At 42.4% G+C, this 19829-nt stretch overlaps 1 protein-coding gene across 2 annotated transcripts; it reads left to right on the forward strand.

Moving 5' to 3' along the window:
- Positions 1 to 937: 937 nt before the first annotated feature.
- znf1035 (zinc finger protein 1035) lies at positions 938 to 18876 on the forward strand. Of its 2 annotated transcripts, none has more exons than XM_028424905.1 (3): positions 938 to 1384; positions 9614 to 9674; positions 9783 to 18876. In XM_028424905.1, exon 3 carries the CDS (start codon positions 9824 to 9826, stop codon positions 18386 to 18388), a length of 8565 nt encoding a protein of 2854 aa, XP_028280706.1. In that variant the 5' UTR covers positions 938 to 1384; positions 9614 to 9674; positions 9783 to 9823; the 3' UTR covers positions 18389 to 18876. The 2 variants fall into 2 exon arrangements, with proteins under 2 accessions (XP_028280706.1, XP_028280707.1); XM_028424906.1 differs by lacking the exon at positions 938 to 1384 and adding an exon at positions 9004 to 9056.
- Positions 18877 to 19829: the final 953 nt, after the last annotated feature.

The raw sequence follows: 19829 nt of genomic DNA on the forward strand, positions 1-19829 counted from the left end.
GTATTTCAAAATGGGGGGAGGGGTGAGGGATTTATATCCACATACCCGAGAGCCAAAAAGGATACTGACAGCAGTCTGTGCAGGAGCTTTAGTGTGGGTGATGTGGTGTCATTCCAGGCATTGTGTATGTACAGACCGTGCAGCTGGTCTTGACATAAAAAGCGATCTCCCAAAGTCATGGAGAACAACAAACATTTATGGAGCAAACCCTTAAAGCATGATCCAGTGACTTTTATTGTGAGATACATGGATTGACTCCACTAAAGAAAGCAAAAGAAACAACAATTACCTGTCTGCCACTAGGTGGCAGGTTCAGAACCTTAGTGGTTTATAGTCCATTATCTGACTTGTCACAAGTCGGATAATCAACAGTTTTCAGGTCTGCATTACAACAGATCAATCAACATAGGATTAATTACATGGTCATTTGCATATTTTCAGCATTTAAAAAGGAGCACCAGTCGAAAACAATAGTCCCAGTCCATAAAAACAAGATGCATCCACAAGTTCATCTTTTATATCAAAGGTATGGGTCAGGGCTTTACATGTCTCCTCTCTGTGTTTATCCCTCATGGGACCTGGGTCTTACATGCCTCCTCAACCAAAAGGGTTTTAGTAGTGGACCAGCACACGTCGACGTGGCGCCATTTTGCAGCAAGTCTTGCCCACAAAATGGTTGCAGGGAACTTGTTAACCCTTTAAATCCTGCACCTCTAAGTAGGTACTATCAGTTTTAGGGCTCGAATAAGAAATGATGACACTTTTTCAAGTCTGCATCTGCACGAGGACGCGCTGCAGCCTCGCTGAGCACCTTACTGACTGGAACGGACTTTGTGATCTGTGGCACGCAGGCAGTGCAGGAGCAGCTGCAGCTCCAAAGAGGGAACCGCAGCGCGGTGGACCGGAAGGAGTCGTGCTACCGCCCCGTCAGACTGTGGTGGCGACAGCCATAGAACATGGAGGGGTGGGCTTTCTCGGACTCCTCGCACCTTGTTATTGGTTATAAGCACGTAGTTGTATAAGTTACGCATAATTTCGGGCACATTGTCCGTAAATGCGCAAATAAAGAAAATGGAGACTGGACTTAATCTGACGGTACTATCCACAGTACAGCAAGCCGTGAAACCCACACCGTGCTGATAAAAACAGGCTTTTGATTGAACGAGCTCCATCGGCTCAGTGTACTGAGAAGAAAGGGGTTCTCCTAACCAGATTCCCTTGGAAAGACGGAAGACGTTAGCAAGGAGGGTGATTCATCTCTTCATACTGACAAACGGAGCCGATGTTGATGTCTCCGGACGCCAAAAGACAGAACATGCAGCCGATAAACTACCACGGATATTAAGCGGTGGAGCAACCATAAGCAACACGGAGCTCTGATCTGGTAAGAAGGTCCGGCTAGACCAGCTGTAGTTAAACCATTAGCTGTTCTTGTGTCGATGCTAGCTAGCATCATGCTATATACCAGGGTAGCTAGCTTGCTAGCTCCCGTCGGAACATAAGCTAACGTTATAAAATCAACAAATACGTGTCTGGAGTCAGAGCAGGCACGTCTGCTGTGATTGCTGATGTGTTTGGTGGGCTGATTCTATCTTACTCTGTTATTTTGGTCCAGTGCCCGGTCTGGCTAAAAACCACACAGTCGCACAACAACATAACCAAGACAAGAGCAGCACGCAGCTTCTTAGTTATCACACACATCTCTGCGCAGATTTATCACTTACAGCGGAATATAATTTTGCAAGAAAACATTTTGTCAAATTACCTGGTGTCAGCTCTAAATTTGTGGGATGATTGCTTCATTAGATTTAAATATTATGCACAGTTACACACATGAACAAAGTTGTCAGCCCTCTGCTGAAGTAAATACACACAATGCCCTGTCATTGTGCTTAAAATATTTTATATATCAGTCACAAGCATGTTGGATGATGTCCAATTATAATTCTGCAGACACAGACCTGCTGTGTGACTTCTTCACCTGTGTTAGGTGTGGTGTCCAGGTTATGTTGCAGGATCAAGTGGATAACACGCCAGGAAAGGGTGACAAAGTTGCACCTGCTAGTTTCTGTTCTGTTTCTGTGTATATATATATATATATATATATATATATATATATATATATATATATATATATATATATATATATATATATATATTTCATATTTCATATCATCAGTATGTCAGGCTAGAGAAAACAATATTTATTATAATACAATCTTTATTGTTTTGAGTGCACACATAACAATGTCTGTATTTTTAAAATTATTCATACTCTTCTTAATCTGTGAGGTAATATTGCTCAGCTGATGCAGTAGCGGTGTACAAATTTTGCGCTTGAGTATACAAATTGATTGAGAAACAGTATTGTCATAAGTGATATAATGTTAATTTTGTGATACAATTCTTTGTTTGCTGAAATACTGTAATACTCACAGGTGGTCTGATTTGATGGAAGCTGTGATTATATCAACTATGTTGTTTAAATAATGTTGGGCCCATGCAGAACCACTTCCATAAAACAATACAAAATGGTATGATGGTGGTTGCCAATAGAAACCATATGACACAACCTTAACTCCTGGTGGCTGTCCTACAATATAGTTGTGTTCTTTTGCAATCCTGCAAAATTGGCTGTCTGAGTCTAAAAAATCATTTCATAATGTGTCTGCAGTATAGTGGAGTGTATTACACTGTCACAGTATTAAACAGTAACTTGCCATCCAGACTCAGTCTGTATGCCATTGGACATTGCACAGTTCAGGACAATGTAGACAATGGACTATGTTGAACATCTTATCTGTGTAACACTTGCTTGGTTATATTGTGGAGATGGTTAAAGTAGCACCCATGGATCATCATCTGGTTAGAGCTTTTTTAAAGACATGGACAGTGCCATGTCATCTGGCTTTTCCAAATGTGTTCCTGCATTTATGTGCATTTGTTTGCACTTTGTTACCTTGTTTTGATTTGTGTGTTATTGTTATAGAAACATTCATTAGCTGTTGGATCATATACCTGATTCAGAAAGCTGATGTTCAACTAAATTTCTGGGATATACACTCAACAAAAATATAAACGCAACACTTTTGTTTTTGCTCCCATGTTTCATGAGATGGACTTGAAGATCTAAACTTCATTCCAGATACACAATATTACCATTCCTCTCAAACATTGTTCACAAATCTGTCTAAATGTGTGATAGTGAGCACTTCTGCTTTGCTGAGATAATCCATCCCACCTCACAGGTGTGCCACATCAAGATGCTGATCTGACATCATGATTAGTGCACAGGTGTACCTCAAACTGCCCACAATAAAAGGCCACCCTGAAATGTGTATTTTGTTTCTGCTTTATTGGCGGTCTGGGGACTCAGAACCAGTCAGTATCTGGTGTGACCACCATTTGCCTCATGCAGTGCAACACATCTTCTTCGCATAGAGTTTATCAGATTGTCTATTGTGGCCTGTGGAATGTTGGTCCACTCCTCTTCAATGGCTGTGCGAAGTTGCTGGATATTAGTGGGAACTGGTGCACGCTGTCGTATACGCCGGTCAAGCACATCCCAAACATGTTCAATGGGTGACATGTCCGGTGAGTATGCTGGCCATGCAAGAACTGGGACATTTTCAGCTTCCAAGAATTGTGTACAGATCCTTGCAACATGGGGCCGTGCATTATCTTGCTGAAACATGAGGTGATGTTCATGGATGGATGGCACAACAATGGGCCTCAGGATCTCATCACGGTATCTCTGTGCATTCAAAATGCCATCAATAAAATGCACCTGTGTTCTTCGTCCATAACAGATGCCTGCCCATACCATGACCCCACCACCACCATGGGCCACTCGATCCACAACATTGACATCAGCAAAGCGCTCACCCACACGACGCCACACACGCTGTCTGCCATCTGCCCTGAACAATGTAAACCGAGATTCATCCGTGAAGAGAACACCTCTCCAACGTGCTAGACGCCATCGAATGTGAGCATTTGCCCACTCAAGTCTGTTACGGCGACGATCTGGAGTCAGGTTAAGACCCCGATGAGGACGACGAGCATGCAGTTGAGCTTCTGAGACGGTTTCTGACAGTTTGTGCAGAAATTGTTTGGTTATGCAAACCAATTGTTTCAGCAGCTGTCTGAGTGGCTGGTCTCAGACGATCTCGGAGGTGAACCTGCTGGATGTGGAGGGCCTGGGCTGGTGTGGTTACTCGTGGTCTGCGGTTGTGAGGCCGGTTGGATGTACTGCCATATTCTCTGAAACGCCTTTGGAGACGGCTTATGGTGGAGAAATGAACATTCAATGCACGAGCAACAGATCTGGTTGACATTCCTGCTGTCAGCATGCCAATTGCACGCTCCCTCAATGCTTGTGGCATCTGTGGCATTTTGCTGTGAGACAAAACTGCACATTTCAGGGTGGCCTTTTATTGTGGGCAGTTTGAGGTACACCTGTGCACTAATCATGATGTCAGATCAGCATCTTGATGTGGCACACCTGTGAGGTGGGATGGATTATCTCAGCAAAGCAGAAGTGCTCACTATCACACATTTAGACAGATTTGTGAACAATGTTTGAGAGGAATGGTAATATTGTGTATCTGGAATGAAGTTTAGATCTTCAAGTCCATCTCATGAAACATGGGAGCAAAAACAAAAGTGTTGCGTTTATATTTTTGTTGAGTGTATATATATATATGTAGGCAGGCCTTTTGTGCTTTTCCCATTGAGCCCAGATTAGGTTGGGGTATCAGGAGACTCTGGTGGATGGGTACCATGGCACTAGTACTTGTGTTCTGTTCGCACTACAGTCTGTGTCTCTCCTGTATTGTGGTTCCTCCAAATCACACTGTGATGGATGTGCACAGAACAGTTTCAGTGTGGTACTGGCTCATCAGCAACTGTCATCAGCCACTTCTAGTCTCAGAAAATACAGTCTTCAGTTTTTTTTAGAAATGCTTAAATGTACTTGATATACTGTGGGTATTTTTTCTTCCTTGATATAAGCTTTGAAAGATGTCCTGTTGGGGTAATTTCAGGAGTCAGCCTTTACTTGAAGGTGCAGGCACCCAGGTTCCTGGAGAGGATCACCGTTAGTGGATAGCTGAGGTGTTCCAGTAGGTTATGTTGAGTGATGTTTGTCTACATTTTCAGGTCTTTTCCTCCAGCAGGAAGAAGGCTGTAAATCAGCACAGTTGTTGACTTTAAAGGGTTTTTAAAACACAAATTGAACCTGTTTACAAGCTTTTGCCTTCGCTTCGCTGTTTATCTAACTTGACATTGTGTTTCACTGCGGGAATCACCTTGTTCAGGAGCAAATACAAAAAAGCATCTTCTACCTCATTTTTGCCTTTTCACTCTTAGAATGCAGTCCTCTCTCTGTATTCAGGTTAATAACATAGCCGCTTGACAGTTCTGAGGCATCCTGTAAATAGGTACACTGCAGAATGCAGTTTTCAGTTTCATTCTGGATTGTGCCAAGTACAAAAGTAGAGTAGGTATGCAGTTGTTGTAGTACATAATATCTTCTAAGCAGCAAAAGTGACACATGTAGTGGGGATTCTGAATGAGGGGGATGATCAGCTGTATCGGAAGGACCTGCTGTACAAAGAGTAGTAAACTCGTGAGTAATTTACTGGCTTCGTCGATGCAACCTTTGTCTTTGCTGGGCACAACAAAGCCCAATCTGGCATTTGTGCCCGAAGGTGATAGAGACATACAGATATTCTATTCCCAGTTCCCCTCAGAGAAGGAGGAAGTATGTTGCATAATTCCCAGAAGGAAAAAAATGTACTGAGAACAAATACAGAGCACATGTATAGGAATTCGGAATGTCTAGAAATCTCATGGATTTGAACAGCTGGACTCAGAAAAAAGATAGATACTTTATTAATCCCTGAGGTAGGCCTGCAGGAGGGAAAAATATGAATCACAATTGTTTTTTTCATGAAAACAAAACAAACCAACAGTACCATACAGCTTGAACATGGCTCTAAATTGGCTAATTGAAATGTCTTTCCACATTTTGAGGCTTCAGTGTCTAAAGAAAAGGAGCATCAATTGGCCATTGAAGTGCAGCATCAAAAACAGAATCATTTTGGACATATAGTAATACATTGTCTTTAATTGCTTCGGGTCAGAGCGGAGATTGCTGAGCATCCACGTGTGCCAGCCTACAGTTGTGATTGATTTGCTGATGACCACTCCCCTGCTACGTATCAACGTATTGCATAGACTGTGTGTGTTTGTGAAAGAGTGCGTGTGTGTGTGTGTGCGAGTGTGCATGCATGTGTAGGAAAAGCACACATGTGTTCATGCCTGCTGTTAATTGATCTAATGTGTGTTTTACTGCAAGACTAATGTGCACCGTGTCAAAACTTAATAGGAAAAGCACACATGTGTTCATGCCTGCTGTTAATTGATCTAATGTGTGTTTTACTGCAAGACTAATGTGCACCGTGTCAAAACTTAATAGCAACAAGTCATGCATGCATGGCGAGCACCCAGCAGAAGAAACATAAAACGGCACCCCTGGTTCACAACGCATACCCTCGTTAGAAAGCTAAGATGATTGGCTATACAGCTAAATCAATGGCTTGTAGATCGCCAATAGCCGCTAGCTTTACTCGTGCTGGAAATCTCACGAGAGACACTCGTAATTCTCGTCCAAATTAGAAGTTTGTTTCAGGGGGTATCCTGAAGTCAAATCTAAACAGAAAATGTTACAAACGCGTTTGTTTTGAAGGTAACAAAGTAGAGAAAACGATCACACCAACTAAAACATACACAAGAAATGGCCGCTACATACTCACAGTGACAGGTTCGATTTTAAGTCATTTAAAAACTGAATTGTGCGCAGGGGTGAATTGACATTGTGATTTTATAACGATTAAACAGGCAGGCCTACCCTGGGGGTACATTCAGGTATCCAGTAGCAGCATTGGAACAGACAGCATAGCATGCATAAGGATATAAACATAGGGTAATAACATAAAAAGCAAATTAGTGCATGTACAGAATAGACTATTCATAGATGGGGAAAAATACTGTTGTTGGATGCTGGGTGCCAGCATCACATGTGCAAAAATACAAGAGCTATTTACTATATGCAATATCTAATAAAATACACTACACCAAGGTATGTGCAATGTACAGTGGAAATTAAGGTGTGCAAATATACATAAATATTGTATATACAGTGTATCTAGAAGACATGTAAGACCCCGTTCACGCTGGGGACTGGGCCTGAAAGATCTCTGAATTTTACAATGTGCCACCTAGCGGTTTGGAGGACAACAAAGAAGCTAGGTTAAGCTGGATTGAGTGTGTTTGTGTGTGTTTGGTCTGAATGTATCCATCTTAAAAGCTATCTGGATTCAATCCCACTCTAGCTAGATTGACTTTCTCCAGTGTGGAGCAGGCCAGAGACAACAGTCTGTCGCTGAAGGATCTCCTCTGCTTGATGATGGTCTGATGCAGAGGGTGTCCAGGATGGACAATATCTTGCTGAGGATCCTCTTCTCAGCTACAGATGTTAAAGTCCAGCTCAGCACCAACTATTTATTCAGCCTTTCTCACCAGTTTGTCCAGCTGTGCGGCATCCCTCTTGTTGGTGCTGCTTCCCCAGCACACCACTGCATAGATGAGAGCGCTGGCAATGACTGTCTGGTATACATTTGAAGCAGCTTCTGGCAGATGTAGAAGGACCCCAGCCTCCTCACCAGGTGTAGATACACATCCATTGTTTCCAGCTTGTCACTTGGTAGCAAGTTGATGCTGTTGAAGGCGCTGGAGAAATCAAACATAATCCTCACAGCACTACTTCCCCCGTCCATGTCCGAGAGTACCCAATGAAGCAGGTAGAGGATGCCATCATCCACACCCACTTTCTCTTGATAGGCAAACTGCAGTGAATCGAGTGCATGTTGGACTTGGGTCTAAGGTGGTGTAGCAGTAGCTGCTCCATAGTCTTCAAGACTGTTGTTCAGCTCCTTGGGGTGTGGTCTCTTTGGAACAGGAACGATGCAGGATGTTTTCCACTGCACTGGGACCCTCCCAAGCTGCATCCTCAGGTTATAAATGTGCTGTAGCATCCAGCTCTTGAGTAGCCTAGGACACACACCGTCCGGCCAGACTGCTTTGCTGGTACGTGGTCTCTTCAGCTCTGCATATACATGAGCTGCTGTGAATGCGAGTGGGTGGGCGTTTCCCTCCCCAGTGGGTGACAGAGCGGGTGAGGTGTCATTGGAAGATCGGTGGGATAAGGGAATGATTACTTCACATTCAACAGCATTTGTCCCCTTCCACTGTGCTCCCGCTCTTGGAGCTGCATCCCGTGATGGTCTTCATCCTGTCCCACACATCTCTTGTGCTGTCCAGCTGCAGTTTCTGCTCCACTTTCCTTCTGTAGGCTCTCTTCTTTTGGTTAAAGAGGTCCTTGATGTTGCTGGTAATCAAAGGGTTGTTGTTGGAGAATCGCCGAACAGTTCTAGTAGGAACCATGACATCCATCCTCATATGAGTCCTGCATAGCCCATCTGTTAATAATAAACAATGCAAGACACCCAGCCTTGCACTTACCGCATGGCTTTGCGTCTCTTCTCGAAGCGTCTAGCCTTCACCTTTGTGCCGGTGCGACACCCTCGGTACTGCCACCTCACCTCTCGTGGTAGATGGGGAACAATGCTGACCCTGGCTGTGGCCCTGAGGCATTTTTGCCATCGGAGAATGTTGTATGATTGTGGAGGCCATTGCTTACAGGTGTAAAGGTTTTCAGCCTGTTCCTAACATCCCATGTTAATTCTTACGTTTTAAGTATTCAAAAGGTTAAAGCCATGAACCAAGTGTACATGGGCATATTTGTTGGGTTTAAAAGCCTTAAATGTTTTATTAACAAAATTCTTGATTCTTGTTTGGAACTATTGTATTTTATTGTATTGCAATACAATCTTGAATAGACAAAATGCACATTTTTAAGGCTAGTAAAAATATTTAAATAACCTGGACAGATATCTTCAAGATCTACATGCCACCAGACATTTTAATACCAGGTTTAAAAGTTATTGCCCCAGTGCCGGTACTGGAATATTTTCTTAAAATTCCTTAGTCATTTGCACTGTCCTAAATAAAAACAGTGTTTACCTCCTAGAAGATAAAGTTAAGAAGTGCGTCTGGTATTGGGTTCCCTATGGGTATTCCAGGGAATTGGTAACGTATCCATGTTCATCCAGTGGCTTCTAAAGGTTGCAGTGCTGTTGCACCTTTACTTCTGTTCTGACAAAGGCAGAATCGTGAATCATGTTGTTGCACCACTGCTGTGCCTCTGAGCCAGCATCAGAGGTACTAAAACAGCTGAATTGACCCCTGTGTGAATCCGCTCTGATTAGGCAGAGATCTATCCAAGGGTCTGACACAGTTGGTAAAACCCTCTGTAATTTAATAAGAACTGAGACCTTTCTATTCCTTATTTGTATTTGGATGTAATAAAACCTACAATACAAACACATACATGAAAAACAAGACATTAGGACTGCAAATTTAGATTTTTTTTCATGGTTTGTGGCATATTTGACAAATAAAATGGATTCATATATTTTTTTTTATACAGGTTTCACACCTGCCTGGAGGTGACACATCTGTCTGGATAGTCTCTGCATGTCCAAGAGGAGGTGAGAATATTGCTTTCTATTTCTGTTTGCACTTTTGGTCTGATATGGGTTGTAGTTTGTCTGTGTTTAATACCACAATACCGATTCTATGATTTTGTGCGTTTTCAGGATTGGGTGCATTAAGCCCCTGCTTCCGGTCTGTGCACAGAATGGCTCATGGGTGGAATTCATACTTTGACAACATCCCACCTCTGTCATCAGATAACGGGACTTTAAGAACCTCGGAATCAGGAGAAACGCTTTCCCCACACATTGAGGGCTTCATTGGACATCATGGTTTTTCTAGCTCAGCGTCTCTGCACGAAGCCCCTGTACCAAACCCAAATTATAACACAAACTATTGCTCAAATTCCAGTATTGAAAATACCACTTCCTACTGTGATTATCAAAGATACTGCAGTGGAGCAGAGTGGCAAGCTCAAGGACAACAAATGGAAAAGGATTACTTGCCAAGTGGGGAAAATAGTGACATCCCACATTTTTCCACAGGTGGATTATCAACATCGCAAACTTTTTCTTCATCTTTTGCTACAGATTTACAAGGAATTAAAGACTGTGGAATGCATGTTACATCAATGTTTGAGACCTACTCGGATGTCAGCAGCTGCTCAGATGTAGAGACTGGTGAAACAAGACCGTCTTGTAAATTCATGGCAGGTAACTCATTTTCAAAAACTACAAATGATATAAAAAAGAACTCATCAGAATGGTTTTTCCCTCAAGCAGGAAATGTGATGTTTCCAGCTGAGAGTCGGTGCCCTAATACAGAGAATAATATAAATTTGCTATCCAGTGTGAAGGCAGGGGAATTCATTGCTGGATCAGCACAGGACAGGATGGAGTGTCCAGAAAAGTCTGTTAGATCTTGTGCAGAACAGGATCAGGCCTCTACTGCCTCTTACTTTATGACAACTACAGAAAGTGAGTCAGTGAATGATAGAAATGCGTATAATGGTTGGCAACATCAGAACCAAAGGGAGGACGACGAAAAAAATCTTAGACAAGGTCATAAAAAGGAAAAGGATTCAGACAATTCAGTCCTTCACAATGACAACATGACTGGAGAGGGAATCGACAAGTGTCCAAATGACAAAGTGGAAGAGCGAATTACTTTAACTGCTCCAAATGACATCACTGCTTTTGACACGGATCAAGATCACATGGATGAAAAAGTGTTAAGCAAAGAAATTAAAGAATTGGTCAATTACCAAAGTACGGGGTATGAAAATCTAGACTCCACAGTTAACCAAGTTGGGAATATGAGTGCGAATGAGCAGGACGAAAGAGAGATTTTACAAAGCCAAGTAGCAGAATCCACTTCAGTGGAAAAGGTTGTGGAGAATCAATTCCCACTTCCCAGTTCTAACTGTCAAGATGAAACTTTTGAAGGTGACTGGGAAGACAAAGAAACTCAGGCTCAAGCAGCTTTTGTGGAAATTTGTCCTAAAGCTCCTACTCAGGAACTGAGGGAGTACACAAGCACCTTGGGAAGCAACAGTTGTGATGTTCACCCCTGTATGCAGTCCACTCCAGATCAAGGCTGTAGTGATCCCAGTACCACTAGTGATGTTTTTTCTTTTAGTGATAAAAACAAGCAAGGTGCCAGCAATCCCGAATGTTGCATGCAGTCAGACAGCCTAAGCCAAGAGGAGCATGCTTGTCTGGAAATGGAAATGAGAAGCACACAAGAGAAGATACCTTTAACCTCCTATCCACATAATGACAATAATGATTCCAATGTCAATTGTGATGGTATCTCTATGGATATTGACCAGAATAACAAGCAAAATGGTTCCAGTGGATTAGAATCTTGCTTACAATTGGATATCTTATGCAAAGATGGACATCCTTGTCTAGAAGTGGAAAAAGCAAGCCAACAAGAGAGACTAGCAGCTCACTCATGTTCAGGTAATGACAATGACATTAGTGACAATAGTGAGTCTCTTGTAATTAGTGCTAACAAAAAGCAAAATGATCCCGGTCGTCCAGAATCTTGCTTACAATCAGGCAGCTCAAGCAAGGATGAACCTCCTTCCAGCCCACAGGAGAGATTAACAATTACCTCCTCTACTGACAAAGATAATACTGGTTCCACTGATGCTGGCGACAGTGTCTCTACTGACATCAGTGACAAGACAAAGGACAGTACAACATCCCCTGTTGATGCAGAATGCAACACCTGTGCAGTGACACGTGATGATACCACAAACAATCTTTCCAGTATTTTTGAATCCTGCTTACAGGCTGGCACCTCAAATACAGACATGACTGTTCATTCAGAAAAGAAAAGTCCAGATGGGAACACAGATATTACCTCGTCTCCAGACAATAAACAGTTACTACACATAAGGTCAGCCACCCAGGAACCATCAAGTCCTAATGGAGATGCAGGAAGAACATCACTGGAACAGTTCAGTTCTACAGAAGAACAGTCACTACCTGGCATGCTATATGGTGAACCACTCTCCGGAGACGACTCATGTGACCCCAGTGAAATTAATCTAGATTCAGGCCAACATGAAGAGACTGTTGAGAAGGATAGCACGGACTGTTCAGAAAAACAAGAACCTCGATTTAAATCTTCTGAAAAAATGAGAAAATTGCTGCAACCTGTTGTCTTGTTAAAGAAGTTGGAGTCTATGGGTGAAATGATCAACTCGTATCAGTGTGCATATTGCCAGCATACAGCACTTAGTGTTGATCATCTAATTGAACACCACCATTGCTGCCATTCAGCGCACAGTTTTCAGTTTTGTGCAACTTGCAATCTCTATCTTATGAACAAAGAACAAGCTGAGACACATTTGTGTGGATTAATCCAAAAAGGACCTCAACGCTCTTCTCATTCAAACCTAAAAAACAATGAAAATCGCCATGGCCGCCACAGATGCCGTTTTTGTGGATTAAGATTTTCAAAAATATGTCCTTACATCTCACATGTGCGAGGTCACACTGGCAAAACACCATATAAGTGCAATGAATGTGGATCGTATTTTGCACAGTCTAGTAGTCTGGGGAAACACCTGCGCATGCCTGGTAGATGTAAGAAGTCCAAACGTCCACTAACAAATCCTGATGCTGTTAATAGCAAAATTAAAACATCATTGCAAAAAGATGTGGCACCAAACAATTCAAGTGGAGACATGCAGAATTGTTATGTGAAACTGGTGGATATATCCAAGACACACCTATGTAAAACATGTGGCAGAAGTTTCTGTTCTGCACTTAAGGCCAAAAAGCACCTCTGCAGTGGGCACACTAAAATGCTGAAGCATGTGACAGGTTCTGTCAACCAGTGTAGCACAAAGATCAGTGGTAAGAACTCTCAGGGAGTGGAGCATGAGCTGAGAGGAAAGCATAAATGTCCTCTTTGTCCCCGGCTTTTTAAGTACTCCTTCAACAGAGCTCGACACTTGCGGGATTGTGTCAAAAATGCTACACTTAATGGCAAGGGAAAAATTGGTGGCAAATATAGGTGTCCCTTGTGCCATGCACGCTTTACGATGGCATCCAATCGACACAGACATATTAAAACATCTTGTTTCCGAGAATGTATCAATCGCCTGGCAAAACAGTGTGCACAGTCAAAGGAAAGGAGTATTCATCAACAACCCTTACAACAACAGCAGCAGCAACAACAACAGAAACCGCAGCAGCAAACAGCCCCCATGACCGAGGCACGTTACAAATGCAACCTCTGCCCAGCAGTTTATTTTCATCCATCTGGAAAGTATAGACATATGAAAAAACACAAGTTGTTTCAACTCACTGGGAAAATGTTTACCTATAGGACTTCAGTTTTCTCAGCCATGTCCAAACCAGAACCTGATAACAGTAGAAAAAAAGAAGAAACTAAGGAGAACCTGAAATCAGATCAGGAAAACAGCAAAATTACCCTGAGCTGTCAGTTTTGTGGAAAATGCTTCGACACATTGCAGTCACTGAAGAGACATGAGCACAATCATCGGGGCGAAAGACCATACCGCTGTTTGGAATGTAAGAAAGGATTCAAGAAGTCTTACCATCTGATTGCTCATAAATCTGTTCACCAGAAGAGAATACAGTGCACTGTTTGTAGAAAGATTCTACCAAGTGTTGGTGAGTTGATCAAGCACAGAAGTACACATCTTAAAAAAGGAATGCTTAAATGCCCAGAATGTCCTCAAGAGTTCCAGTTTCCTGTATATCTTCTTAGACATCTAGACAGACACAGAAAGGCAGAAAAAAGGGCAGCTGAGCGTGAAGAGAAAACTTCTTCAAAGCCGCAGCAGCCTGTGGAATTTGTGGAAAAGCAGAATATACCCGAGCAGCTGCAGTGTTCCTTGTGTAAAGAAGTATTTGATGATGCCCAAATACTACGAAAGCACTGTCTTACACATATATCTGGGTCCTCTTCAAATCAGTGTCCATTTTGTAAATGCAGTTTCACAGCTCGTCGGGGTTTACTGCACCATATGGACAAGCATACTGGAGACAAGCCCTTTTCCTGCAACAACTGTGGAAAACAGTTTTACCGTAGAGTATACCTTCAGTTTCACATGAGGTCGTGTTTACCTTCTCAAACCAAGCATCAGCCTAATGCTGAGACAAAAACACCACATCCATGTTGCTACTGTCCACGGACATTTAGAAAAAAATACCATTTGAACATCCATATCCAGGCACACAAGACAAACCGTCTGCGTTTATGCTCAGGATGTGGACAGTACTTTGGTGTTTCACATTTAGGGCAGCATCAGAAAGACTGTGTGGAAACGACAGAGAACAATGCTCCCTTGTCATCTTCTCATAGCAATTCCAACAAAAACACTCCTCAGACAAGGCAAACTGACCAAAAATTGCCTTTACAGTCCAACATAACCAAGCTGCTTAGGTTAAAGTGTCCTCACTGTAATCAGCGGTTCAGATACAGATCATTACTCTTGAGACATATTGTTACGCATACTGGTATGCAACCTTATCCATGTATACACTGTGGCCACAGGTTTTCAAGTAAGACCATGTGCTTGCAGCATGAAGCTTTCTGCGACGGTGTTTACACAGGGGGATCAAAAGTCAGAAGTGCTGCTACAAACAAACAGCCAGCTCTTAGAGAGGCATCTCAGAAAACCCAAGAAGAACCTGAGTACAAATGTAAATTCTGCACCAAGACTTTCATGAAACCACGACGCCTGAGACTTCACATTTTGACACATAATGAAGTAAAGCCATATCGGTGTAAAGCCTGCGACAGCTGCTTTTCAAGGTACGATCATCTGAAAGTACATCAGACTTGCTGCAAAGGCAAAAGAAGGCAGCTGGAGGTCTGTATTCCCAAAATCAGTCTAGATGATGTTGGCACAGGTTGGCAAAACAAGTTTGGCATTAGGCCTGCCAAAGAGCAGGAGACATTCAAGTGTAGTGTCTGTTCAAAAAGCTTCCCAGCTCAGTCTAACCTCGCCCGACATGTCAACATGTTCCATACCAAAAAGTTGTTCTCTTGCACCACCTGTGGCTCGGGATTCTCCCTTGAAAAAAATCTGAAAAGGCACTTGAAGGTGTTTAATTGTGGATATATCTCCCAGCAAACAAATCGTTCTTCGGTACAAGAATCAAATCCCCATGCAGAAAATCTGACGGGGCGGCTTGATGGGATGAGAAGTCACATGCTCCAGAATATACAGCCGTATTGCAAGAAAAAGTACAAATACTTTTGTAATTTCTGCCCTCGTGGTTTTAAAAATAACTGGCAGTTGAGTGCACACATTCGCCTGCACACAGGAGAGAAGCCTTTTCTCTGTGACTGTTGTGGTGAGAGATTCATAAGAAAGGACTACTTGCTGCGTCACGCTTTAAAGTGCTCCGAGAAACGGCTGAGTAAAGTTATTTGTAACAGATGTGGAGTGTTTTTCTCTGCAGACAAGATCGAAAGTCACAAAAAAGGTTGTGATTCAACACCAAGTTTATCCACATCCGCATCTGTTCAAAGTCCACCAAAAGGCTTTTCTTGTGCATACTGCAGTTCCCGTTTTTTGATATTTTCACAGCTCCAAGAGCATTTTTTGAGTGCACACAAGTTGGAAACAATGGCACCACCAGTGTCAACTGCTCCCTTACAACAACTTTTGTTGACTATACCAGATATCAAGAAGGAGCCCTTGGAAGAGAGTTGTGATGCTCAAGTTAGCAGTGGTGCTAATTTAATCTGTAAACTGGATACAGATATTACAAATGAGCTCCCGCAACCATTTGTTTGCCCACACTGCAACATGTCTTTTTTAAATAAATCTGGACTGTCTGGTCATCTGCAGACGCACTTAGGTGGACATCATATGAAGTGTAAAATATGCAAGAGGTCCTTCCAGAATAAAAGTCTTCTGCGAAGTCACTACAGGAAATGTAGAAATGGAGGTAGTGCCACCAACCAATTTGAAGTCCCTTTGAAAGTGGAGGCTGACTCTGCTCTTTTGGTCACTAACAGCTCACAAACTACTACTACTGGGGTTTTTCAGAATAGCCTCTCTTCCCCACAAAAATCTGATGAAGATGAAGTTCAAAGTGGCTCAAGCAAAGAAAGGAAAGTGGTGCAGTATCAGTGTTCTGAATGTGACAAGAGTTTCACAGATGGCTTACTGCTCATTAGTCATCTGGAGGACCATGGAAGAGAAGAACAGGAGAAAAAGCGCAACACATGCACAAAGTGTGGGCGGGTGTGCAATAGTCAAGGAAGTCTTGAAAAACACATGAAGACACATGGAAGTGAGAAAAAATACTCTTGCTCACACTGTTCCAAGGTATTTGATGCCCTATCTGATTTTGAAATCCACAAAAAATCTCATAATTCAAGTAAGCCTTTTCCTTGCCACGTTGGCAAACAGTGCAATCAGCGATTTTTGACGAGAGATGCATTATACGACCATTACAATAACGATCACCCAGATGACGTATTTAAGTGCCAGTTCTGTAGCCATGCGTACGCAGCCAAAAAATCATTGTATAGGCACTATAAAAAATGGCATCAAAAAGAGCGGAAGGATCAGAGAAGCAGCAGTGAACAGAAGTCCAGCATTCAACACACCACAACTGTCGAAAGTGATGATGAGGATGAAAATGATGCTGCAGTTAGGACAAGCGAGGACAGTGACTCGGACTCTGCACCATACTTTCCATGCCATGTTTGCGGTAAGACATTCCCAACATCTGAATATCTAGAAGATCATCAGCTGTGTCATCTGGGTGAAAAACCGCATGAATGTGCCGAATGTGGCAAATGTTTCTTTCAAGCGTCGCAGTTGCAGCAGCACCAACGAATGCACAAGTCTGAATTTCAGTGTCAGACATGTGGAAGGGGGTTTGTCTCTGTCTTTGCACTGCGTAAACACAAGCATAGCCATGGCAAGAGTCGTCCACACCGTTGCTCAATGTGTCACCTCAGTTTTGCGGGGCATTCACAGCTAGCGGAGCATATGTCTACCCACCGTGAAGAGAATTTCCCATGTGATATCTGCAACCGTGTGTTTCGCTCCAAAAGCAGCAGAGCTGAGCATAGGAAAAGCCACACCGAGTCATTTTACCAACCCCTTCCTTCAGCATCAAGAGGCCATTATGAACAGTCTGCGTCGCTTTCTGAAAGCTCGTTTGTATTCACCGCAGAACTAAAATACCGTTGTGGTGTTTGTTGTCAGCGCTTCAAGGACCCGGAGGAGCTCTCAGAGCATGGTTGTCTGGAAACCAAAGAGCGACCATATTCTTGCACAGACTGCAAGAAACATTTTCTTCATGTGTCTCACCTGCAGAAACACAAGGACACCCACCATCAATCACCAGTATGGCCCAATAGAGAATACGCATGTACTCAGTGCAACAGTAGTTTTTCAACCTCTCAACAGTTCCTCAGTCATCTCAGCAGCCATGTTGGCAACGATGGAGGACTGTCAAATGATGTCTCATGTCCAGTTTGCCACGAGTGTTTTGCCAGTACCACTGATTTGATTTATCATTTCCCCATGCATTCAGATGGTACAACTGACAAAGAGCTGTTTTCCTCAGAATGTGAGTTTGAGGAAAATGAGAGTCGACAGCCGGCACTAACAGTTAATTATGAGTGTTCAGATTGTGATCAGACCTTTTTGGGCCGCAGTGCTTTTTACCAGCACCGCTGTTTCAATCAACAGCAGGCCACAGAAGAGACCAAATACTCCAAACCAACAGTCAAAACATCCAAACAGAATCATTATCATGCAGCAGGAGAGGAGGAGGAGGAGGTTGATGTGACTGGAGTGGAGTTGTACAATTGTTCCATGTGCCCAGAGTTGTTCTCCTCTAAAAGTAGCCTCTTGGAGCATCAAAATGCACAACATTCTAACAAGAATTCTTTCAAATGTGAGACCTGTGGAAAAACATTTGCCAGGAAGCGCTACCTGAAAGAACACGAGCGAAGGCACCGTCAAAAAGAGGCTGCTCAGAAAGCACTATACAAATGTATCCGGTGCCATGCAGGGTTCAGCACTGTACAGGAACTGTCTTCGCATATTAGACAGCATGCTGAGAAGGATGCTGGAGAGTTTCGCTGTGATATGTGCTACAAATCGTTCAGCCAGTTGGCACTTCTCAAGCATCACAGAGAAAGTCATGTCGGTGAAGTTGTGTATGAGTGCACAGAATGTGACAAAGCCTTTGCTTTTCCACACCTACTCGAGGAACATCAGCAGACTCATGCTGGGTCATCTCAATAGTGGTCCTCATCTTTCCTTTGAATAACTATTACTGAATCATCCTTTTTTACTATACAAGTCATTTTTGCCTTTTAGAAGACCCACTCTTTGACCATGTGACATACTTAGAAAGTGTTTGGCTCCTGTTGCTTTGAGAGCATGTTCTGAGTTGGTACTGTTATGTATTTTTATTTCTGGTAATAAGAATTGTATATAGTAAATTAGCCACATGGAGTGTTTGTAAAATTAAAGCTGTTTAATATGTTGTTTGAATACAGACAAAGTCTGACAGCATAATAAAGTGTCTTGGGTAAAGACTCTGATTTCTGATCTAATATGATCAAATTTTCCAAAAATGGTCAGTTTTGTTGACAGAATGTGAGGTTTACACTGGTCATTTGAATCTTTTGGCATTTTCTATGGTGTGACTTCATGTATTATAGATCATTTTGTAATGTTGAGTTTATTTTTTCTCTGTTTTGATAATGAAATACATCTTGTACAGACATTAAAAAGATGATTTAATGGATAATTCCTTTTGAAACTTGAGGATGTTACTCTTATCATAAAAAGCTGACAATTTCAATTAAGCAGTAAAGTCAAGCAGAAAATGAATTTGTGAGTCTTGTTAGTATTTCTGTGTACTTTGGGGGAACAGAATGGCAACTAAGGGACTGCTGGGTACAATTTCATCAAATAAGTTTGATAAGTTTGGGGCTCTTTAAAGAATATATACCTGAAGGTGCGTCACTTAAAATTACAAGAACATCAACTACAAAACACATAATAAGCCCTAAATTAGATTGAAATCAGGTTTGAAAATTGGAGTTCTTTGTGTAAATTAATATTTTCTTTTAACTTACAGTACATTTAATTGGAAGATTTCCACAGACATGGTTTATGATGTATCATCCAAAGGACAGCATGCGTTTTGTAAGCTAATTAATAATGTTTAAACATCCATTTATGTTCAACAGAAGGTAGTCCAGACTAGGCCAGGTTACCATCACCATAACAGTAATACCATGCAAAAACTGTTATTCTTACATCTGAAAGTGGCTCAGCATATCACAGGTTGTGTGGCCTACAAGGTTGCTAGAGGTGTCTGTTTTCCACCTGTGCACATACATGGAGGAGCCTGCATTGACAGTAGAGGCCTGTCAAATCATTTCATTCAAAATGCTGAGCTTGGCAAGGAGGTAGCAGACGGATTGCTTCGACCAGGGCTGCATTCAGACATCTGGCAGAGCAGACACCCTCCTTTGGTGCAGCATGCTAATGGGGTTTGGCAGACATGCCTGTCATGCAGGTGAGTCGGCCCATTCTGGTGTTTTCTTTGACCCTCCCTTTTTGTGGAAAAAAAAATCCAAAATGCACATTGCAGACCTTGAAAGGAAGAGAGCCTCTTCAGCAGGATGAGAAGATGGATGAAGGATGTCACAGTAAGTAAGGGCTCATTTCT

Source organism: Parambassis ranga, chromosome 16 (genome assembly GCF_900634625.1).
Source record: "Parambassis ranga chromosome 16, fParRan2.1, whole genome shotgun sequence".
In the NCBI taxonomy this organism is placed as follows: Eukaryota; Metazoa; Chordata; class Actinopteri; family Ambassidae; genus Parambassis; species Parambassis ranga.